At 41.7% G+C, this 24,618-nt stretch overlaps 2 protein-coding genes across 2 annotated transcripts; one reads left to right on the top strand and one right to left on the bottom strand.

The window, feature by feature from the left end:
• Positions 1-409: 409 nt before the first annotated feature.
• hunk (hormonally up-regulated Neu-associated kinase) lies at positions 410-10,263 on the bottom strand. The gene is made up of 9 exons (XM_006800086.3): positions 9,549-10,263; positions 6,667-6,959; positions 5,995-6,050; positions 5,659-5,794; positions 5,437-5,564; positions 4,154-4,280; positions 3,882-4,050; positions 3,442-3,604; positions 410-2,765 (listed from the first exon to the last, which is right to left on the bottom strand). The coding sequence occupies exons 1-9, from the start codon at positions 9,786-9,788 to the stop codon at positions 2,017-2,019; spliced, it is 2,061 nt and encodes a 686-aa protein (XP_006800149.1). The 5' UTR covers positions 9,789-10,263; the 3' UTR covers positions 410-2,016.
• A 3,667-nt stretch (positions 10,264-13,930) lies between these two features.
• scaf4a (SR-related CTD-associated factor 4a) lies at positions 13,931-24,555 on the top strand. Its single transcript, XM_006800085.3, has 19 exons — positions 13,931-14,100; positions 15,550-15,633; positions 15,735-15,779; positions 15,873-16,034; positions 16,889-17,021; positions 17,118-17,254; positions 17,384-17,578; positions 17,824-17,909; positions 18,036-18,117; positions 18,336-18,512; positions 18,721-18,794; positions 18,912-19,102; positions 19,219-19,319; positions 19,666-19,779; positions 19,866-20,022; positions 20,345-20,472; positions 21,453-21,606; positions 22,480-22,635; positions 22,895-24,555. The coding sequence occupies exons 1-19, from the start codon at positions 14,071-14,073 to the stop codon at positions 24,130-24,132; spliced, it is 3,444 nt and encodes a 1,147-aa protein (XP_006800148.2). The 5' UTR covers positions 13,931-14,070; the 3' UTR covers positions 24,133-24,555.
• Positions 24,556-24,618: the final 63 nt, after the last annotated feature.

Raw genomic sequence — 24,618 nt, 5'->3', positions numbered from 1 at the left:
TCTCAAAGCTCTGGTGATCCCCCTTCTGTGTCTCGACAGGGCAGCGTCACCCAGAGAGGTTTAGGGAGGCACAGCTGAGTAGATTAGTGTCTATAACGTATGTGTTCGTAAGAAGGAAGGGCTTGTAGTGTATGTGTGAGTGTGTGTGTGTGTGTGCATGTAGCCAAACCAAGGATCATTCAGCTGTTGCATGGGAGTGTCATGCTTTTTTTTAACCTCTCATAGGTGTTTTGTGGGAAATGCATATGGTATGTGAGACAAGTGGCACATTCAGTAACATAAATCCTTTCACACATCGTCATCAAGTCCTCCAGGAGATCTCAGATGAGCCATGTGAACATGTGACGCGCAAGAATGAAGCCAGACAGCATGCAGGTGCGTTTAAAGAACTAGACAGACACATAAAGGATTCCGTATAAATATTTAAAATACTTTATACAGCATAGAAATCTCTTGACACTCAAACAAAACCATCCTTTACAAAATCTTAAAAAAAGACACCCCCCACCCAAGTCCGTATCAATCTCAGTATCAACCAGAAAAAAGGTACAAAGACATAATTTCAAATGCTGACAACACAAGTTTGACTCATGCAACTTTTCATTTGGACATGAAGAGATTCTACAGTATTTTAACAGTGAGAAGCCTCGTGTGCCCGTGGAAGCCGTTTTTTTTTTTTGTTCGTTTTTTCCCCCTTTGTTTTGTACAGGCAACTAATTTGTGACAGTGTCGGCTCAGATAAACGTCTTAAACTTCTGTTCATACAGAACGGAGTAAGCAACAGGAACACAGGAGCGCCACTGTTATTTACAGGAACATTTTTCACATGTCTCAGAGCTCTTGGCAAATACTCATCATTGCAGTTAACACTTAAGACTATTGCACAAACTACAGCGTTAAGACAAAAGGAAGTGAATTATTTCCGCAGATGATCCTAGTAGCAGTTCTTTCCACTTTCATACACTCAACCTGTGGTGAGGTTGATCTGTTTCATAAGGCTTTTGATGCTCTATTCTTTTTTCTTTTATTTATTTTTATTACAAACTGACTAGGAACAGGCATATCCTGCTGTGAGAAAGTCAAGACTTTTACAGATTCCCTGTGGGTCTTAGAGGTGAAGCAACACTTGTGGATAAAAAAGTTCAGTGCTGAGTGAAGGTTTATGAGGACGTTTATATAAAAGTGAGAATATGCTTCTGCTCTTGCAACCTACGGCTATTTTAGTGTGTTGATTCTAATGGCAACACTTACACACTGCTACACTGTGACACGATCCACACAAGCATGTCACAGCCGACTGCTGTTCCACATTTAATGCATGAATAAATGCAGTGAGGTAAAAGATGTTAAACACCGTTCTAAGTATACGTTTTGGTTTTCAAGAATAGTGCAGTGAGCTTCTTCATCCGGTCAGCATAGGACATAGTGCCGGCTGACTGGATGTCAGTGGCTATTATACAGAGTTTTCACAGAGACAAAACATTTATACATGTAAAATCAGGGTTAGGGTAAAAGTTGGGGTCTGTTAGCTGGTGTGAATCAGTTTGCGGCTCAATTAGTAACCAGTTACACCAATGTTACATAAGAGAGTATCTCTAAGTTGGTCTATAATACATCGTTCAGTATGTACTCATGTGTGTGTGTGTGCTTGTTTGTGTGTACAATTGTTATTGGCAAGGCTCATATTACACAATGTCCCATGTCCACTCCGTATTTAGGACACAGAGAGATTTAGTCATTGCTCATGGATCCGTTCAGATCTTATCTCCTCAGTGTCACTTCTCACATTACATAATAAGTGTGGTAACAAGAGGTAATACATTTTATATTCTCACCACCTTTTTTTAAATTTATTTATTTTTTAAATAAGTCTGTCATGAAAAGTGGCTCAGTCGCAATAAAGGGACAGTTCACAGTTCAAAAGGCCGCTCTGGAAGACCTCTCCCAACATAAAAATGTTGAAAGCGGCATCGAGTTCAGTCCAACTTTTTTTTTTTTTTTAAATCATCTTATAACTCAGCAGAGGGTCTTTAGTGCACCTGAAGCACAGAGGAGAGTCTGCATGGGGTAGGGAGGAGGGGACACGACTTCCTCGATGACTTGTTCTGGCCGAAATGTAAATGGCTGCAGCTGGACCTTCTTCTTTAGGATCTGTCCGATTCCCATCGAGGGGAATTTGCTGCGATGCGTTGGGCTCTCGGGATCGCTGCTACCGCTGCTGGAAGGAGGACTAAAAGCTGAGGTAGGATTGAGGGGACTGAAAGCAGACTTTGGAGGGCTAAAAGCTGAGCTCCCTGGGGGACTTCCTATAGTGCTGGGAGGGCTACCACTAGTGTCAGAAGAACCACACCAATCTGTCGAGGTGCTCTTCTTGGGCTGTGGATTGACAATGAGGACGGGCGGACTGGGGATTGTGGCTTTTTTCAAGTAAGAGGAGTCAGGCTGGAAGGCGGAGACGTGGCGGGGAGGGGACAGGGTCCCGTTAGTCAGCTTGTACCAGGGCGAAGATGGGGTGTCTTCGATTTGTTCGGCTTTGGCGAGCGAGCCGAAGGAATGCATGCCAATTGGCGACGGCGCGGGAGGAGCGGGAATGTTGTGTTCTGGGCTCGTGTTGACTTGCGGAAGGGTGGCCAGGCGCCTCCGTTGCTGTGGCGTGTTGGGGAATAGAGGGTGGATCTCTAGGTACTCCATGGAGGAAGAAGCAACTGTGCCCGGAGGTGCCAGAGGTGAATTACGATGCCCACCAGTTATGGCACGCAGTAAACCTGAGGATGAAATTAGAAGCACTTTAGCTTTTGTGAAACATTGTTTTTTGCTGTAATATTTAATGAAAATTCAAATAAATTCATTAAAAAAGTGGGAACCCCATCTTTTCTTAAACCTCTGCCTGAGTAGCCATTGTCTGTATGCCATTAACAAGATCCTGACAGACACAATGATCTGACAGCAGATATAAAGCCAAAGGTACAGAAGACAAATCTGTAATTTCTCAATACCACTTAAAGGTAAGTGAGAAGGGAGTTTAGGTGTGTGCTAAACTCTCTCTTGCAAGCTTGAGTCAGTTCAGTTATTTCTATATCATGAACTTACTTCTGCACTATGCTCTCTTAAGTAATTTCTGATTAAGATTTTAGTGTTTGTGTTTGCCCCACGAGTGACTGGCAAGTTGTCCTGGATGTTTCCTCTCAGATGGATGAGTGGGTGGTTAGATGGATGAACGAACAGACAAACAGTGGATGGATGGATGGATGGAGGGATGGATGGATGAGTAACTACGTGTGTGTGAAACAGGTCGCTGTACAAGAACATGCATGCTCAGTCAACCTACCCTGTATGAATGAAAGTAAATAAAATAGATACAATAAATAAAGTGAACATTAAAAAAGCTGCTTCCTAATTGTTGTTTTCATTATTTTTGCATTCAACTGTGCAAATCCTCACCTGTTCTGTGCTTCTTCTCCTTGCTGGGCCCCTTGCTGACAGCCAGGTAGACTGGCGTCTGTTTCGGGGGTATGGTCAGCTTATCGACGTGCTTCCTCCACTGGGTCTGGAAATATTCGTTTTTCTGCTTTTCGCCCTTCTTTTTCTCCTGGAACTGCATCTCCTTAACACACACACAAGCAACATTTGTTGTTGATGACTAAATGCATCCCGTCACAACACTTTATTGGTGTGAAAAACACTCCTGGTCCTTTTGAAATATTACTGTGACAAACTCCTTGGAAAAAGGATGTGCAAGTGAGTAAATTTCCCAGAGGAACCCACCCGAGGGATTAATAAAGTTTTTATCTATCTTTTATCTATCTATCTAAAATCAATTTTTCTCACTAAACTCACTTTACTCACTGACGTCAAACAGGAAGGTATATGAATATACATACCCTGTATTCTTTGGAGAGTCTCTTCATTTTCTTGTTGAGGAGGAAGTAGACAGCCAAAGTGTGGCAGGCGCGATTGGTGAGGACGGCGCTCAGAACTTCACTGTGCTTGTAGCCCATCTTCTCCGTCATATGCAGCAACACTGTGTGGTTGATTTCTTCAATGTGGATCCTTAACGCAAAAAAAAAAAGAATATTTAACAATGCTTGACAAATTAAGCTTTTAAATGCAAACTACAACAAACTCAGAGCAATTTAAATCTGTGAACATCTACCTGTTGAGGTATGGTGCCCCTGTGTTCTTATTGGCCAGCTGAAGCCAGGAGTCAGCCATCACCTGGTGGATATTGGGACGCTTGTTGGGGTCTGGCTCAAGAAGCTTCTTCAGAAGACAGATGGCAGCTGAGAAACGAGAAAAATCAAAATGTGTATATGTGTATCGTTATTCTTTCTGCACGCTCATCAACAGGAGCAGCTTTCTCTGTGCTGAAACACGTTACGACAAGTTTTAGAATCATGTTGTGTTATCATTGTGTTTATTCCCAGGCGACAAACTTGGCTCTCTTCCTCCACTTTCTTAAGATTCAAGATTCTTTTGAATTACCAACGCTGCAAAGTGAAACTGCTTATGCAACAACAAAATAGATGAAACTGATAAAGTTAGCATTATTAAGTAAATTGTTTCATAACGAACCCAGTTGCAAAGTCAGATGCATGTCGTTATAGTATAATAGGTGCTTATAAAAGTGAGTTAAGGTATCGTCCCTTAGTTTGCATATAAGCGAAATGCAAACGACTGTTCTGACGTGCCGTGAAGGAGTGACTGCAGAACGAGTGCAGAGATTGTGAAATGAATTTGACACCGTCATACCTATGCACACCCTTTCCACAAAACACGCAAGCTTCTGAGGAACTACCTTTGAATTTATCTGTGTAATTATATCTAAATATATATGTAGGACATTTACACTATATTTAATGACTCTAAGGCAAAGTCAAGCCTATGAACAATTTTAGTTTCCTAAAGTCTACAAAAACATTGACCAAACCTCTCAGGAACTGAATCATTTGTTTTAAAAAACAAAAACAAAAGAAAAACTGTAGAAAAAAATCTGAATCTGTGCCAGCGTCTTCACTGGAAGAGCCACCTAATCCCTGATAAAGAGGCACAAAAGGTTATCATGTTTTCGCCTCTGATGAAAGGTTACTAGTGAAATCACCGAGAATTTCTTGCTGTCGCGTGCAATTATGCGCACGAATGTACATCCCTCCGCCCGTCACCTGTTTTTCTGCTTTTTTGCTTTTCGGTTTTTAACTGCATTTAAGCAGGATATATGAAAACAGAACTTCTTTTTGAAGGGTGTAAAATAAGAATCTTAAATATGTCAAAGGCACTAACCCTCAAGTTATTTATCCTTTTGCTTCTAGCTTTAAGTAAGCAGTTTTTAAAATCATTTTTCGAAATTCTGAAGGCCAACCAGTCAGATTTCCTTCACCCTCCACTTTTACGTTTTATCTGCACACAGCAGGTTTGTGCCGTCGTGTTTTCATTCCTTACCTGTTGACAGCGTGGGAGGTAGCGGGTTCATCTCCTTGTCCACCATCTTCTGGTGCAGCGCCCGAAGACTGAACGGCTCCACGGTGAATGGGAGTGTCCCAGTCAACATTGCGTACATGTTAACACCACTGGAAGACCCAAATACACACTTCAGCTCTCTGTGCACTCATTAAATAAAACTGATGTTTATTATCAAATGTCTTAAAACAACTTTAAACTCACATGGACCAGACATCCACTTTTGGTCCATACTTTTTCCTAGAGAGCAGCTCAGGGGCGGCGTAAGCTGGACTTCCACACTGGGTGCTGAAGGGATCAGAGTATCCCAAGATACCAGCACAGTTACTTAGGCCAAAATCTGAGGGAAAGGAGTGGTGGGGAGAGTGGGTTTATTATTTCAACTTGCCCATTAAAGAAACACAGGGGTGTTAGCACTTAGGTGAGAGCTTAGGGAACATTACTCTTTTCCATGTGGATTCTTTTATGTCTGAATACATGTACAGAATTTCTGTATAACGTTTTGTGCACATAAACAACACTGAGAGCATCGGGGCTTACCTATAAGCTTTATGTTGTCCTGCTCATCCAGTAGGAGGTTTTCTATTTTCAGGTCCCTGTAAAACAAAGGTCCATGTTTATATTAGATAACCTTATATTAGATCATTAGATAACCTTTAGTATCACACAATCTACCCCCCGCTTCTTGAACCGTGACATAACCCCTCCTAATGTGGGTCATGCTGCTTAATTTTCATAGTCTATTGTGTATCTTCAGATCCCTCCTCAGTAGCAGAAATCCTGTTATCCACAGAGGCCATCTCACTGTGATAGAAATTCAGTTCCCAGGCTCTAAATAACAAAGACTATTCCTCACAAGAGCCTTGGGAAACATATGCGGAAACAGTGCATGTTTTTTTTCCATAAATCTTAAACATTTTATCAAAATCTATGTGAGAAAACCCTAGAATTAACAATACTGTGATTGCATTGCTGTAATGTTTTTGCTCTTCACACCTAAATGGAAAACATTAAATTATTACAATGTAGTTATTGTGAAGACAGATCTGCTTTCATAGATTAATAGTAATGTGCATAAGAAAGACTTAACCCACACTTTGGGAAAGAGGATCATGTCTGACCCAGAAGTCTTAAAGTTAACTTTGACCCACATCGAATGGCACAGTAATTATATGCTTATATACTAATGTTTTTGGGGTTTGTTTTTGTTACCTGTGAACCACACCAGCCCTGTGCAGGTGCTCCACAGCCAGCACCAACTGCCGGATGTACTTTTGCGTCTCTCTCTCATCCAGGCGTTTCTTGTCGTAGATGTGGTTCATGAGGTTCCCACCGGGACAAAGCTCCATCACCAGGTAGTAGCTGTTCTCTGTCTCCAAGATGTCCAGCAGCTGAGTGATGTTGGGGTGGCGGATCATCTGCTGGATGTGACCTTCTCTCCGCAGGTTCTTGGTAACATATGAGTCCTTCTTGGCCTTCCTCTTGTCGATCACCTTCACCGCCACCTGAAAAAGAAAATGCAGGAGGAGAGAGGAGGGTGAGGTTATATTTAGATTTTACAAAGCACTAAGTTAACAGCGATTGTTGGCCTTGTAAACTGTGCAGCATGCAATATTGTGAATAATATCCATGGAGAAGGGAGCACAGTGCTGATTTCAGAGCGCCTAGGCGTAACAGGTGAAGAGCTGTTCATGTAACTCAAAACTGACCTCTCCCTCACAGCTGCTACTAGCGGGGGAGCCACAAGGCCCTGCAGCTGAGGGGGAAGTGTGTGTGTGTGTGTGTGTGTGTGTGGACATGGAGGGGTTAATGAACCATCATAAACTGGGATATGTTACCCTATATGCTGAGAAGGCACCAAGGCCAAATGGACAGTTAACATTCCCCCATTTGTCTAGGTTTAGTTGCAGCCAAACCCACAAGAAGCTGAGACAAATACAGATGGAAAGCCACAGAATCTCCTCACGAACGCCCCAGAACATGTCCTTTAACTCAATGACTCTCCTTCAGTTTTATTGATAATTACATTCAATAACATACCCATCTACTCTATTTCATCCATGTCTCCTTGTATCCCGTCTAGACTGAGTTCAAGAGCATGGCTACCACGCACAACAAATCATCTCAAGGAGAGCCCACAGACATGGAAAGGCATGACAAGTGAACCTAATCACCATATCCATTAATGAAATGGTGAGGGCCAAAGTGGTAGTGTGTGCATATGTGTGTGTGTGTGTGTTTTTTCTTTCTTCTGACCTTCAGCTTGTCTTTCATTTTTACTTTCATCCTTTCAGGACTGGTAATTGATTCAGTGCTGAAAACCTTTTTACAACTGCTAATTAAACCTGCCTGTATGTGCTTGCATGTGTGTGTGTGTGCAGTGTTCTGTCACGATAATAGATGGCCTGTGTTTACACAATGTAGCATGGATAAGGAGTGCAGGTTATGTATGGGGTGGGGTGGGCACTGTATTTACAGTTGGCTACTCTATATGAGGAGGGGGTGGGATATAGAGGGGGAGGGGTGTGCACTCTTGCCTGGGGGCTATTGAGGGATTCGGTTGTTTATCATCAGGCGCCCCTCAGACAGAAAGGGGGGGGGGGGGGGGGGGGTATGGAGGGGAAAGTGGGTTACCGACATTAAAAAAAACACACATATGACCTCCTGAGCTGCCTGCCCATGACAGCCCCATCTCTCCCCTCTTCTCACCCCCATACCCCTTTTCTGCTTTTTAAATTCCATGCATTTACCATTTACTTTGACTTTCTAGTAATGTAAAGCAAACATAAAAGTGGGGGTGGGGGGATCTGGGAATCCTCATGCATTTCCTTTTCACCCCCATGTACTTGAATAAACTCACTACCCTCCTGTACCCTGCAAGCGCCTGTTGGACGCCTGTATTCAAATGAGTGAGGGAGAGTGTTTGGATGTGCGATTGCCAGCGTTTGCATCATCCTCAACAAAGACAGTGTGAGTGGGTGGGTGAGAGGAACGTTTGCTTTACAGCAAGGGAGGAGCTGGGTGTGATCCGAAATATTTTTAATATGCAAATTTAGGAATTTTCAGTGACACACGCGCAAATTATAGCCTGTGCATTACCTATAGAAATGGTATGCATTTAATGCAGGAGCGAACAGTAAAAAAGAAAGAAAGAAAAAAAAGCAGACGTACTTGTTTTTCCAATATGCAAATTTTTTCGGCTCCTTCTCAAAAAAGCCTGAACAGACAAAGGCAACCAGTGGCCAATGGTAGTCCGTATCAAACCCCCCCTGCGATGGCGGAATCATAATGAGGCTGAAGCCCATTTATCAACGACAAGATTTCATATTCAAGTAGCAGCTCTGCTCTCTTATAGGCCCGGCAGTTTTCCTCTCTGGTCCTGTCACACTCTAGCGCGCCCACCGCGGGGATACGGTGAGATCACCAGCACCAGCAAACAAAGCATAGGTTCAGATTCGCAGGGCGATCAACGCGTTATCCGCAGGGTTGGAGAAGGGACAAACACCCATAGATAACAGTGTCTCTTTCACGCACAATTAGCAAATATTGTCACTAGAGGAGCTCCTGCTGTGCACATCCTATACTCGGCATTCAGCAGCTGCTAGTGTGATGCCGCATGCGCTAATTAACAAAGGCTCAGCGCAACCAGAGCTGATCACTTTCTCTGAGGAGAGAACCACTAATTAGGAAGTCCTGGATTGGCGCATTGCATCGCAATATAAACAACTTTTCCCACTGTTCACATGCAGCCGAAAGGAATGCGTTGCCAAGCATGCATGGCATCTGATTCTGTCCATTGAAATGTAATTTAAAACCACGACAGACGCAATAAATGGTGAGGCACAGTCAAAATTAAAACTCAGCAAATTAAAAAGAAAATTCATTAAAATGACAAAAAGGCAATGAACTATAAGAGTCAAGCCAACTGTTAATTCCAGATGACATGTCATGACATCACAAAATAGATTTAAAAAAATAGATTAATATATATATATATATATATATATATATATATATATATATATATATATATATATATATATATATATATATTAAGAAGCGATGTTTTATACAGTCTGTTGCGGTCCGCTTACCTTTTCTCCTGTTAACGCATGGAGACCTTCTCTAACTTTGGCGAACGATCCTTCTCCCAGCTTCCTCCCGATCATGTAGTTCCCGACCCGTTTGGTGTGGTAAAAGTTCTTGAGGATGTCCGTTACAGGACTGCATAGGGAGGCCGGGAGGATACTCTCATTCCCGGCACTGTTTGGAATTTTACCCTCGTATAACCCGTGCCCGTTGTCCACTACCATGTCGCTGTCTGCAACAGGCATCACAGCTCCCTTGTCAAGTGTCCCCTTTTAACAAGGGAGGATAATACCCAGTCCGAATTACACCCACTTTCAATGCAGGTATTAAATGCTTAACGTCCGGTAAAGTATCTTAACTCCGTTATCTGCGTAATAACAAATTACGAGTACCGGAGCTTGCGCCACCTGTTCACCCAAAGCACCAAGTGAGCTCACTCAGCAGTTTCCGAGACCACTGCGAAGTTAATGAATGAGTTTAGATTAAAAAAAACGGTAGAAAAAAAGGGGGGACAGACTCAGTGACTTAAGTTAGTAACCTGACTGCCACGATCTATTTTAACACTTAGGTGGGTTTAAAAAAAAAAGCGTAACAACAAGCATCGGCTCTAATGAAGGTGAGCTCTGCCTCTCTTCTCCAAACACGCTCGTCTCCTGATTAGTCTGAGAACAAGCAGCGTGTTTTGCAGTTTGAAGCGACTTTCCCGGTCCTCCGTGTGGGCGTTGCTTAGTGCGAGAGGGTAAGAAAAAAATGCACGTGTTGTTGGTAGCCGGGGTAATTTTCAACCCAATCAGCGAAGGGGGGCGGAGCACGGGTACAGTTCCACCCGGTACCACCGCCTCGCCGTTTTGCTGCATGCGCTTGGTGGTGCGCTCGGATTGTAGGTGTGAACAAGAATACACGTGTAGTCAGGAGAGGGAGACAGCAACAGAATAACTATACATATTTATATATTTGTTTTAGTCCTCTTTTATTTCTGAGTGATTAATTTAGGCACAATTGTGCGTAAAGTAGCCTTCTAAACCAACACACCTATGCCTGTGCGCCAAGAGGATTCTCTTTAGTTAGCTGCAGTGGCACATATACAATGACACATATGCCACTGGCAATAAATCATCCCGTTTAAACAATGTCTCTGACCAGCTAGCATATATTCGAGGATTTTTTTTTCTCTCCTCTCTTGTGGTTGAACCCGGAGTTCTGCCAAAAATAGAAAGTTGTACTCCAGTAAACCAGAGTCAGACAAAGAACAATTTTCCTCCTCGGTGGCTGAGGTGTAGTCTCTGGCCTAATTAACGCTGGTGTTCATCACTCAAAGGAGGACACCTGCAGGGAGGGGCGAGATTTTCCTACTCCGTTTGTCTTCGGCTCAGGTTTGCCTGACCTAGTGTATGTTTTCCTACCCTGAAAAAAAAAAAAAAAAAAAAAAAAAATATATATATATATATATAAAACACCTGACGAGGAAATTTATGTAATCAAAATTGTTAAATAGTCCCTTTCAGTTTATATTAAAAAAAAAAAAATCCTGCCAGCATGAAGCATATGTTTTGAGTTTGTGTGAGAAGGTGTCAGTTTAGCTTCTTATACGGGTTTAGTTTGGGTTACTTCTCTGTTTCTGTTGTGTTTTGTTTTCCTCATTTCACTCGCATAGAAGGAGTGAGAGGAGTATATCTAGATATGCATATACAGTGCCAACTGGACCATGCTTTCTAGACACTAAACCAGACATTGGAGCAAAGAACTGATAGCACGAGTGCACCATCTAGTGGAAAATTTCTATACTACAAGCTCAAGCACTAAATCCTATACATTAAAAGTAATAAGACCGCAGAATTTTAATGAGATCATCAGGTCAGTTTTTTTGTCTGCACAAGTAGTGACAGGTATTAAATACAAACGTCATTTTTGTTACTCTGCACAAAACAGATTTATTTTGAAATAACACACTGAGACTTGGAAGTACTTCCAGGGTTAGGGGGGTCATCAGTGGTCAGATTTTAAGTCTGATGTCTTACATTACTTGTTTAAATGTCATGCTTTATTTTAGAATGTTTCACAAAGCGAACAGATGAAAGTTAACAAAATATTTAATAGTTTAATTATTTTAATATGATTCATTGCAGCTAATTTTGTTAAATAAGTGTGGTTTGGACTTTGTGGGTGGGGGGTTGATATTGCTCTCTGCTGAAACACCTCTGGTGTTTTCTCAGTGATATGATATCACAGATGCTTCATGGAACTATTTTATTTACTGATTTGTGGTGTGATCATTACTAGTCTGTCATGAATGGAAACCAAACCCTCAGCGATCTGAGTTATTTGAAACGAACAAACACTATCTGATTAATGACACAAAGTCACACATAAAGCAGGCTGGTAAAAGTAAATGAATTTTTTTTGACAGCAGTAAGCAATCTGACTTTTCTTTTTGCTGCTTATAAGATTTCCACAGCAGTAGAGAGGATTTGGACTGTTCCTCCCCACAAAGCCTTTCAGATTATTAAATTTCCTTAATGTTTTGATTGTACATGCATCAAGCTACAGCGTTTTAGGTGAGTGGAAGTTCAGCACTCTGACTTGGCCATTAGAAACATTTTTTTCCTCTTTTTCAACCATTCTGTTGTTGATTTGCACTTGGGGTCATTGTCTTGATTCGTTAGCCTCTTTTAAACATCAGTATGGCTGCAGTAGCTGAAGCCATGTCGTCTCATATCTGCACATGTGTTTACATTAGTGATGACAATAAAGTTTACTTTGACTTCAGACTGATGCGTTGTTTCTTCAGTGACTGCCAAGTGTCCAGATCCTTAGGTAGTTAAGCAAACAATGGTGCCACCATCACTGTGCTCAGAGGTTGCCTAAAGTTTTGTAAGTGTAAGTGTTTTTGTTTTGTTTTTTTTTAGCTTGAAACATTATGTTGTGAACAAGGATTTCATAGAAATGTAACATTTTGCGGAATCTCTGTCACATTCCTTCTATTCTTCAGTCATGTTGACTGAAACATGGTTCAAACAAATCAGTTTTTCTTGGAAAAGGCTTTTTTTTTTAGTAACTGGAGTTTGTAGTTAATGCTTTTATGCACAGGGAAGGACATCGCCACAAAACCACACTTTCAGGCACATCTCATTAAATGGAACATCATCAGTGGATCATCAGTGGACAGATTTTGGAGATATAACCCATTCTTCAAGCCTCCACTGTGAGTAATGACTGTGTTTAAAAAAGACACAAAAGTACACCTTCCTGGTTGATTTCTTAAAAAGAAACTAATTTAGCACAGAAATAATTTAATTAGTACTTCATTCAGCACTTCTACCTCTACTCTTTCAAAATATCTAGTGCACTTGTTAATACTGTATCAAAATCTACTAAGACTGAATTTATATTTAAAGCACATGATGAATAAATGCACCATTAAAAACCTTCTGTGTATTTATGTGGTAACATTTTACACATGCTTGTCTTATTGAAGGAATAGTATTGTAAATGAAGCTGCAGTTTGTCAAAGCTGTTAATGTTAAATGTGTTATATTAAAGGCCAAATTGTTTAAATATATTTTGTCTGGTTTATATATACATATGTGTGTGTGTGTATATATATATATATATATATATATATATATATATATATATATATATATATATATATATATATGAAATCAAATCAAAAATATCAGGTCTGCTTTGCTGTCATACTTTTGCAATAAAATATTTTTTGCACTGATTACTCCTTAAATGTCTTATTCTACGATGATATACTAAAATTGTACTTTAATTGTACTTTAATATTATATGTATATGTGTATAAATAAATAATGTATATATATATACATATATATGTATATACACATATATATATACATACACACACACACACACACACATATATATATATATATATATATATATATATATATATATATATATACACATTATTTATTTATACACATATACATATAATATTAAGGTACAATTAAAGTACAATTTTGGTATATCATCGTAGAATAAGACATTTAAGGAGTAATCAGTGCAAAAAATATTTTATTGCAAAAGTATGACAGCAAAACAGACCTGAGATTTTTGATTTGATTCTATAGTCTGCTTGGAGTGCAGTAAAGATGACAGTGGTCAAACCCAGGAGTTGCCTGGTCCCATTTTACCTTATGGGGAAAAGGAGATCCCGGACGAGCCCTCCACAACAATCCCAGTTTCTCATAAGGCCACTTGGGAAAATCAATTGCCCAACCCAGTCAAAACAAATGTTTGTGTCGATAGCTTGTCTCCTTCAAAGGGCACTATGTACCCTGTCCACGCAACATGCTTCCCCCTAGTGGACAAAGCTTAGAACAACAACATTGAATCCCATCATGCTTTGCCGTACCCGCCGACCCGAACACCTCCAATGCGAAGCTAACAGGCGTTAGCTACCGGGAGCGGACATGTTGTACCGACCCTTTCTTTAATAAACATCGCTGTAAGCGGGGAACCGGGAATTTAAGGGAAGGTTCGGAGCGTCTGGCAATCATGGATGCCGTCAACGCCTTTAACCACGAGGTAAGTGGCCTTCGCTGAGTGTCTGAACTCCCCTAGTGTGGTGCTGCTGATCATGGAGCTGCTACTGTTGCACTGGAGTTAGCCTAGCTGGTCGAAGCAGTGGGCCCGCTCGGTGAGTTAACTGGACATCTTATTCGGCTTAAGTGTTGCGCTTGTTTTGCACCCCTGAAGTAAACGAATGCCACTGAAAGGAATAGTTGGATTTTCGGCCACCCACTAAGCTTACACAGTAATATCCAGTCAGTAGCGTTTCCAGTGACTGCCGCTTTGCTAGCTTGTGGGAGTAAGTTGTGGTTACCAACACAATGCAAATGAGAACGCGCAACCACAGGTAGAAAGATCAATACAGCAATGGCTTGTTACCACACTGTACACAAACAGACTGAATGTTCATTACAGCCTCGTTAATGTTAAAACCAGTGCTCGGTAAGAAGATGCTAGGCCAAGTTACTACAAGGCCTGACTAAAGGCGGTTGATGTTGTTAGGAGTCCAGTCAAAACACTAGTCAAGCCATGTTTTGGTGTTTCTGCCTGCACCCGCGGATTTGACTCACCACAGAGACTGAGGGGCAGAAAGACATTTCTTGTCGCATCTTAACACGCTTGTTCCGATCATGTTTCTTGTACCATATTTGAGCTCTCGTGGTTGTGAACAGCCCACGATGCTTCTTGAGTCCAGTTTCAATTGCAGTTTCTATCTAACACCCAAGCAGAGAAAGTAGTGGCTGACAATGAATGCACATCACTATTTGATGCATATAGATACGCACACACGTGTGACTCATATTCGAATACAATCTTAACCTTGTTGTCAAAGGTGTATAGATGTCTAAATTACATTTTCTCCAGATCCTCTCCACCTTGTCTATTTTATTCTGAATAAACATTTTGCATGCTAAAAAGCACACACTGTCACAAAGCTGTATGTTGTAGCTAATGTGAGTTATGTTGCAAACCATTGAAAAAGGCCAACTGCACCTTGGCAGAGTTGAGGAACAGCTGAAATTCTGTTTTGATGTGAATTATAATGGGAAATTCAATACTGCATTATTCTTTAAAGTGTTTTTATTTTCATCATAGTGGTCCTGGTGTTTTGTGAATTCACCATACCGATTTATTTATGCGGTTTCCTTTTTCAGTATGACTAAATAAACTCAAGTTACCCTGAGCCATGCTGTAACATCAATCAACAGTTACAGCAGATGGGTTAAAAAAGATCCTCATTAATCTTTATGAGCCTGTATAAACTGGGATATTCATTGCTTGGATACCACCTGGTCTGCATCTATCATTTAATGCAATTATAACGTGAATGCAGTAAAGACCCAAATGTGGCTGTTTGATATGAGATGAGGACTAGTGATGAAATAGAAGTGATCAGCACCACCCTGGACACTCCTCCAGCGTCGTGACTCTTCATCTCACAGAATGATTATCTTCTCTGTCTAGTTATTCTCATTGATGGACTCCAAACCCCCAATATCTCGGGCAAAGATGATCTCCATCACCAAATCTGCCATCAAAGCAATGAAAGTAAGAATACGACATTAGAATGATTCTTGTATATTTATTCAATTTGTTATGTTTGGGGTCTATAATATAACGGCATGCTCATTTGCTCCTCTCTTCCTCAGCTTTACAAACATGTGGTCCAGATTGTGGAAAAGTTTATAAAAAAGGTGAGCCGAGTCTGTTTTCATTAAAGTTTACAGACTGTGTCTCTTCACTAAATACCAATGAACTCTGCTGTTTTCTTCCTCTTTTCCCTCCAGTGTAAGCCTGAGTATAAGGTAGCAGGCTTATATGTGGTGGATTCCATTGTTAGGCAGTCCAGACACCAGTTTGGACCTGACAAGGATGTGTTTGGACCAAGGTTCACCAAAAACATTACAGGAACTTTTGAGAACCTCTGCCTTTGCCCCGTGGAAGACAGGGTAAGAGAAGAGACCTGGTGACAATTTAATTACACTGGAAATATATTTGCCGCGTCTCAGTGTTTCCCACAGATTTACGTTCTCCTCGTGGTGGGTGGGGCAGGCATATGGACGCGTGTGTGCAGGAGCAAAAAATTGGTAGCATATGCACACTTTCCCAAACAAATTATTTAGTATACACTACTCCTGTGCAGTAGTCCCAGTGAGCTTGGCATTGCAGCACATCAACCAGTTCTACCCCTGCTGCAGATTCTGGTTTAAGAACTCCTGTCCCCAGCTAGAGATATAGAAGCTGGAGTTTGCCCAGGAGGCAAGTGAATGATGATGGTGTGAGTCTATCGTCAATCCCAGGGTTGATGGTTTGACCCACAGCTCCTTTACTTCATATGTTGAAGCATCCTTGGGCAAGATACCGAACCCCAAATTGCCTGTAACATATCCATCAGACTGTGATTGTGTGTGATAGATAGAACGCATTTAAAGCACTGCATGATTGTGGCTTCTAGTAGAGAGCCACTCTGAGTACTGGGTTGTATAACTTCCTGTCCATGATGACTAGAACTACCACAGTTGTGACTTAGAAAGCCAGCTCTCAAGGAAGTCGTGGATCTAGTTAGTCAGCAGTGATTAGACTTTACTTTTTTTTTTTCTTAAATCTATAACTGATCTTGAGATGTGATTGGCAGGATAAAAGACTAAAGATGTTAATAATAAAATGAGTTGCCAGTTATAGTTTGGTGGTGGTGGGGGGTTGTTAGTATATTTGGATTACCTGCCTGCCCAAGTTAAATCTGTTTATAGGTAGCGCTCCATTGTAATGATAAATGTCCTGTGCTAAATATTTTCATTCATAGAGTAAAATTGTGCGGGTGTTGAACCTGTGGCAGAAGAATGGGGTGTTCAAGATTGAAGTTATTCAGCCCCTCTTGGACATGGCAGCTGGCTCTGGCAGTGGTGCTGCACCCAACACAGGCGCAGATGAGCCAGGTAATTTTTGAGGTTGTGCATTGCTTTATTAATATAATATTAATATGTTGATGTATGATGTTGGCATTTGAAAACAAACGTTCTCTCTTCTGGCAGGTTCTCCTCCACCTCCAGCCAAAGAGCCAGTTACAGTGGTAACGGCAAACTCCACCATGATACCTGCTGCTCAGCTGCACAACTCTGACGCCTTTGCTGCCGTGGCACAGCTCTTCCAGTCCTCACAGGGTCAGCAGGTATGTTCATACTAATGCGGACTGGCATTAGATTGTTGCCTTATTCACTTTCTTGTATTTTTGTTACTTCTTAAGTATCTTTCACATCTTTATTACTGACTCTTCTTTCACTCTGTTTTGGGCATCTAGCTCCAACAGATGCTGCAGAACTTTCAGCAGCAGCCAGTGAAGCCAGAGACCAACACCCAGCCTCCACTGCAGATTATTCAACCACAGGCCCCAAATGTTTCTGCTGGACTGGGCACGGTCGTGCCACAACCTCCCCTTCCCTCCCAGCCCGCCCAACTAACCCAGCCTGCCCAGCAGAAGTCAGCCTTTGACAAGGTGACAATGCATTCTTGTATTTGCATGATGTTCTTTATTTTATTTTATTTATTTATTTATTTTTTTATTTACCCTCAGGCAAGAAGGTAAAGATGCCCACCTAAAACCTTTTCAAATTTATATCATAGGTGCATCTGCTAGAAGGCTGAAGGGTATCACACGGTATAGCACAGTAAAGGAAAAGTAAGGCTGTAGAAGCGTTGCCACATGAAGAAAACATCATTATTTGTGTGTTTCTCTCGCAGAAATTGCTGGACCGTTTTGATTATGATGATGAACCAGAAGTTGGAGAAGAAACAAAGAAGGATGAAATCTCCTCTCAGCCCCCCTTGTAAGCTTCTTAATTAATTTTATATGCTGCAGTCTGTGATACCAGAAAGCAGAAAGCTTTGATGAAAATGTATTTGTTTAACAAAATAAAAGCTGTGGAGCTGATAGTGTATTTTTATCATCGCAGTATGCAGCAGCCTCCAGCCTTTCCACAGCACATGGATCACTTTAAACCACAGATTAATATACCACAGGACATCTCACAGCAGGTAAAAAGAACACGACTTTTAAATGAAAAAGAGACAAATCTTAACATCTCATTTTGTAGCTTGTTTTAACAATAGGATTACATAATATTACAGCATATTATATATGCACATACAACTGTTTACAGTATATGCTGTCTATCTGAAATAAAACGGAGAACTGAGTTTGTTACTGAGAAACTGATTTGAGGGATCGTGTTATATGTTTTTCTTCCCCTCAGGTTCCTCTTCCTCCTAATGGGCAGCTCCAGGTCCACGGTTTACCGCCAGGACAGAGCTTTCCTGCTGCGATGCCTCCTATGGGCCACATGCTGTCAGGGATGTCCCTCTCTGGTTCTTCTGGGCCTCCAGGCTTCCCTGGGGTTTACCATCACCAGAATGCAGCCCAGCAACAACAGGTAGGCAAACAGTAGCATAAAGATGTCACAATAAATTGTAGTTGGGCATAAAATTGTAGCAAATTGAGAAAAATGTCAGAAAATTTAATTCTGATGTTTTGAAATTGCTTTGTTTTTTTGGTCTTCTGTAACTTTGACTTGCACAGAGATGTAGTTCTGTCGCTGTAACAGATTTTACTCATAATGTGTCTTCTCTATACTGTGTCAGGATTTGTCAATGGATGTGGACCATTCATCCATGAGAGATGGCAGACATGGCCGAAGATCACACTCAGGCTCCAGGTAAACACTGTTATATCTTATTTCCTGTTTATTTTGCCATATGTAGATAATCTTCTTAGTATACACTTTTTAAATATAATGCTTTGAGTTGAAATGTCTTCTCCCCCCGCTCCCCAGATCTCCAAAGCGAAGGAGATCGCGGTCCAATTCTCGTACACGTCGATCCAGGCACAGGCGATCCCGCTCACGCTCCAGGGATCGGCGTCATCACTCACCTCGCTCACGCTCGCAGGAGCGCAGGGAGAGAGAGAAGGAGAGAGAGAGACGGCAGAAAGGTCTTCCACCAATTAAGAGCGAGACAGTCAGCAGTAAGTCATCATCTGTTTATTATACATTATCTGTTAAGTGCGCACAGTGTTTTGTGTCGTAAGACTTTCAGTTACATTCTTTAGTTCCTAACTTTTTGCTCTCTTCTCCTGTTTAGTTTGCAGCACTACTCTCTGGGTAGGCCAGCTGGACAAGAGAACACAGCAGCAAGATGTCGCCTGTTTACTCGAGGAGTTTGGGCAGATAGAGTCCATCAATGTAAGTTCTCTCACAGAGATCAGCTTTCAGTTCATCCTGCAACCGACACTTTGTTGACTAAATCTTTCAGTCAGCTTGTAGTAAATTTGACTTTATATACTTTCTTGATTTTTATAGAACTTGTTACACAGACAGCTCAAAGCCTCAACTTTGTTATTTGTATTTGATACAGTTTGTGTTAATAAGTGTGATGAAAATGGAGTAAATGCTGACATCAAATTTGCACCAAAGGCTCTACATGTTTAAAATAAAATAACACTAATTACAGGCTTAGTAAAGTGGATGATTATGACTTCCTTGTTTTTGTTTTTAAACACTCGTTTTTTTGTTGTCTTCTCTCTTTAAGATGATCCCTCCACGTGGCTGTGCTTATATTGTTATGATACATAGGCAAGATGCCTTCAGGGCTCTACAGAAGCTCAGCAGGGGAACATTCAAAGTTAACCAGAAAGCCATTAAGGTGAATGAGCAACACTGATTGTTGCTTTGTCATGTATTAGTTTTGTTAGGAAAGGGCAAAACTAATAAGTTGCTTTTACTTACCAGATCGCTTGGGCTTTGAACAAGGGCATAAAGGCTGACTATAAGCAGTACTGGGATGTGGAGCTGGGTGTCACCTACATACCTTGGTCTAAAGTCAGAGAGGACCAGTTAGAGGAGCTTAAAGAAGGAGGAATGCTTGATGTGGACACTTTATCACCAGGTAAGAAAAAAAAGAAAAAAATGAAGACACTTTATTTGGAATTATTTCGTTTAATTCATTTTTGTTATTTAATTAAAAGATCAAATTACTTTTAATTTTCTTATGTTTTATTCTGTCTTCTGTGTACCTCATGTTGCTTTTACCAGTTTTATTACATTTGCTCTGCCTTATTATTGGCTTGTCAACTGTAAAGCCCTATAAGCTGTACCAATCCCCATGAAAGTTATTATACACATACAGTACGATTTTGTAGGGGTTAAGGAATCATGCTGTTCCTCAGAGATATTGTTTTAATTAAAAAAAGAAATGTTGTCTTTTCTAGAGTGGAGTGGCACGAGGAAGGCTCTCGACCACCCAGAGGAACTCACTCACAACGGCCGTTCAGAGCAACAGCAGCCTGAGGAGACACAAGCTGTACCTGTACCCGCCTCAAGTGCTCCTCCTACACAGGTTAAAAAAAAAGCCATATAAGCTGTTACCAGTATTGTCATATCTTAGACTCTGAGAGGTGTTGCTTATTGCTAATTTAAAAGAAGCAGATTCTGAATCTTGATGGAGTAAGCTGTGTTTGACTGTTATTGTTGTGGGTATGTAAATGCTGAATGGACTATGTTGATGAGAAAATTGGAGACGGTGTTGGAAAAATAACATAAAAGGTAATCAGTATACACACACATGGTTTTATTTCAGTCTGGTCCTTGTCCCATAATGTTTTTCCAGAAATGCGTTTTTGTTAAGCCCCTGTGCTACATGGCTAATTAAGTTGTATCTTTACACACTTTATTACTAGCAGCCTGTTGCAGAAACATAAAATAGTATTTTTGTACAAAATGGGTGATTCCCAAAGAGCTGCTAGCTGCATGCTGTGTGATGTGTCCATGAAACATTTGAGGATATTAGACAAGTGGAGAACAGAGGGAGTGGCAGGCCTGAATAGCGCTCTACAGGAGATTGACAGAAAGTCAAGTCCTAAAGAAATGGGGAAAAGATTTTTGCTACTGTTTTTGACCAATGCCAAATTTTATACAAGAACTGGACTGAATGGCAACAGGTCTTACGGATTGATGAAAAGAAAAAAATATTTTCAAACATGTATGTACAGAGGAGGGCAGGAGAGGGGTACGAACAGTGTGTCTATAGCCATCTGTCAAACCTCGTAGAGGCTTTGCCATAACTCAGGGCTGCATTTTGGCCAGAGGTGTTAGAGAGCTTGTCCTAATAGACTGAATTATCAACATGCAAAAGTACGGTCAGATTTTTGTCCACCATCTGGAAAGTGGCTGATTGGCAGCAGTTCCATTTTTCAGGATTGCAATGATCCCAAATGCACTGTCAGTGCAGTAAAGGCATACCTGGATAGAAACACAACATGAAACACTGTCTCACACTTCTCTCATTTAAAATCAACTGTAACTTCTAAATGTTCTCAGGTCCCTCCAATGCAGCAGCCAATGGTTGGTGTGGGTTCTCTCCAACCTCCTGTCTTTCCTGGGCCTATAGGCATGCCTCCACCTTCCTTCCCTCCAGGTGTCCCGCCGCCTCCTTTCATCAGACCTGGCTTCAACCCCATGCAAATGCCTCCAGGTAACAATTTCTATTATTTAATCATACTTTTGTTTGCGGTCTTTTTTTATACAGTGTCTGCTCTCAGGTTGGGGTTTTTGTTTTCTTCTTTTATATACCCCTCAGCCGTAAAAGGCTGATAGGGTATTGTTGGACACTCAAGTTCCATTGCATTCACAAATTACTACTTAAAATCTGGGACAAGTTTGAATCTCAGTGACCTTGACCTAAAGGTTAGAGGTCAAGTTTTACAAAAATCTTGTGAATGTGATAACTTGAGAATAAAGCGACATAAGTGTTTGAAATTGATACCATCAACTAAGAGGCTGAGGGGCAGCACTGGAAGCTGCCAGTAATAGAAATAAGAAAAGGACAAGAGTCAGTTTTATACTTGTGATTCATTTTATTTAATAATGATGGCAGCTGGGGACTGAGGTATGTAATGATGACAGTTAACCCATTTATTGAGTCATTAAAAAGTTATTAATCATTTTGCTTTCATGAGTGAATTGTGACTGAAAGCAAATCATGCAGGACTTCATTTTTTTGTGTTCCCATCATGTTGTCAGAAGAAGATCAAAAAGTTCATAATGATAAAGATTTAAAGGGTAAAACAACAAAATCCATGTTTCTTGTATTTTAATATTTATGGGGGATAGTGGATGTTGACTAGTGTTATTTCTCTCTTTTCACATTTACGTTTATCAGAAATACATTTATTCATTTGCTAACTTGCGTGCATGTTATGAATGAGATTTTAGCAGTTTGATTTTGCTGTTTTACTTCAACAAACTGCACAAGTGCACATTTTCAGAGTTTACCCATCCAGCTTAGTCCAAGTCATTTTTAATTGAATCAAACAGGACCCTAACTCCTTTTATTACTATTCTTCAGGTTTTCCTCTCCCTGGTGCTATGCCTCTTGGTCTCCCTCCTCCTTCTAAAACTGGAGTTGAGGACCCCCCTCTAGACCCAGCAGGTCTGGGAAACCGGAAAAATGACGAGGCCCTCGAGGCTCCCAACATCTTTAATAATCAGATGGGATCTATGGGTCAGTCTGCCTTTCTTACCTATCACCGATCAAAGTTATGTTTCCCTTCTCCTCTATCCATTCTAAAGAGACTTATGTTTGACCATTAAAGCGTTATTTTCTTGCTAAATAAACATAGAAAAGTGCTAAAAGTCACTTAGTTGTTTTGCAATATAGTACCAAAGATTTTGTAGTTAGTGTTTGTTTAAATATATTGTTTATTTGTAATCATAAGTACATTGTAGTTATATTAATGCTATACTTTGGTTTTCGTCTTTAGTTAACCAGGTAGGCCTGCCTCCAGGTGGACCTCTGGGTGCTCCTCCAGGCGGACATCTAGGCGTTCCTCCAGGTGGACCTCCAGGTGCTCCTTCAGGTGGACCTCCAGGTGCTCCTCTGGTGGGGCCCCCAGGCGGCCATCCCGGCAGCATTCCACCCCCCTCAGGTGGTCTTCTAGGGGCACGGCCTGGTTTGATTCCCCTCCAGCGTCCTCCTGTTCCCCCACCAACACACATGCAGCGTTTCCCACCACCCCATGGCTCAAGGCCACCTCATCCCGGCATGCCCCCCATGCCCCCACAGATGATGCCCAGGGGGCCACACCCTCAAATGATGCAGCACCATGAGCCACCTCCACCTAAAGGAGCCTTTGGGATGCCCCCTCCGCACAATTTAAGGGCTCCTTTCCCTCATGGGCATGGCCCCCCTCCTCAGGGTCCACCTCCTTTTACCCGACCAGGCGGTCCTCGGAGTTTAGAGGGGCCAGAAGAAATGGATAGCAGACCATTCAGGGGAGACAGGCCTGGTTTCAGGGACAGAGAGCTAGAGAGGGACAGAGACTGGGATCGAGATAGGGAAAGAGACAGGGAAAGAGGTTTTGGAGGTGGCAGGCGTCCATTTGGCGATGGAGGGAGAGGAGCAGGTGGTGATAAAATGGATGGTAGGGACAGGCTTGGAGGATGGCAGGAAGATGGAGGCGATCACCGGGGTGGAGGATGGGAGAGAGAAAGAGACCGAGATCGTGACAGGGATCGCGACCGGGATCGAGAACGGGATCGGGACAGAGACAGAGACAGGCGTGACTGGAGGGAGAGGCGAAGCAGCCTCGATAGCGACAGGGAACGTGCCAGGGGCGATGATGGTGATAGAGAGCGAGCGAGGGGGGAGGGAACAGAAAGAGGAAGTCGTGAGAGAGGCAGAGGAACCGAGGCAAAAGGAGACAGGCCAAGGCGGTCAGAACGGCGTGAGAGGGCCACACGCTGGGACAAAGATGACCGTTTAGCCGAACTGGAAAACATGGACAGATTTCGGACCCCTAACAGTACAGAGCAACCTTGCGTGACCCCTGAGGTTACCAAGGAAACCAGTAAGGAGCCAGGTGTGGAAGCTTCTGAAAAGAAGCCAGAATCAGAACTTATAGCTCCGCCTCCAGAGGGAACTGCTTCTACAGGAGAAGCGGCACCCTCTGAGCCGGCTCAAAGTGAACCCACAGAAGCAAACGAGGAGGCTGCATCATAGACTGCTGTGAACCACTGATGGATAGGAACGTGTCTCTGCCATGATAGTCAGTCTCAGTCATGGCAGACTGATTCAAACTAATCACAGTTTGTTCGTCACTGACTGACAGTTTCTGGGCAGTAAGTCGAAAAGATCTCCCACAAATGTTGTTAAGCTTATGAAAATTGATGTCGTCAGGCTTCACATGTCAAAATTAGGCCTGTGTTTCAAAACAAGTGAAAATCACTTTGGATAAATGGCCGTAGTTTTTCTCCTTCCTGCAGGTTATAAGAACGGACAGTGTTTGCATGCTCATGTAGCTCTACCTATTTGTTTTTGCTGTAGTTGGTTTGCCAACGAAGGAAACGACTGATTTGTATGACACATTTCTTTTACTTCACGCCCCTAATTTACTGGAAAAAAGGATGTTTTCAAAGATGTAAATGGTATTGTTTTAGATTGTTTTTAAATTTGCCAAATTGTCATCATGTCAAACACTGAATAACT

Source organism: Neolamprologus brichardi, chromosome 10, assembly GCF_056152115.1.
Source record: "Neolamprologus brichardi isolate AB-2024 chromosome 10, ASM5615211v1, whole genome shotgun sequence".
Taxonomy (NCBI): domain Eukaryota; kingdom Metazoa; phylum Chordata; class Actinopteri; order Cichliformes; family Cichlidae; genus Neolamprologus; species Neolamprologus brichardi.
The sequence above is the reverse complement of the archived record's forward strand: the minus strand, read 5'-3'. Positions and strand labels throughout refer to the sequence as shown.

What these genes read in the sequence shown, in the direction of transcription:
- hunk (XM_006800086.3), bottom strand. Translation starts at nt 9,788, where the DNA reads ATGCCTGTTGCAGACAGCGACATGGTAGTGGACAACGGGCACGGGTTA. An exon ending in ATGCGTTAACAGGAGAAAAG is followed by an intron (nt 6,960 to 9,548) that starts GTAAGCGGACCG and finishes TTTCTTTTTCAG; the next exon opens with GTGGCGGTGAAGGTGATCGA. An exon ending in GACTCTCCAAAGAATACAGG is followed by an intron (nt 3,605 to 3,881) that starts GTATGTATATTC and finishes GTGTGTGTTAAG; the next exon opens with GAGATGCAGTTCCAGGAGAA.
- scaf4a (XM_006800085.3), top strand. Translation starts at nt 14,071, where the DNA reads ATGGATGCCGTCAACGCCTTTAACCACGAG. An exon ending in ATCTCCTCTCAGCCCCCCTT is followed by an intron (nt 17,910 to 18,035) that starts GTAAGCTTCTTA and finishes TTATCATCGCAG; the next exon opens with TATGCAGCAGCCTCCAGCCT. An exon ending in TAAGAGCGAGACAGTCAGCA is followed by an intron (nt 19,103 to 19,218) that starts GTAAGTCATCAT and finishes TCTCCTGTTTAG; the next exon opens with TTTGCAGCACTACTCTCTGG.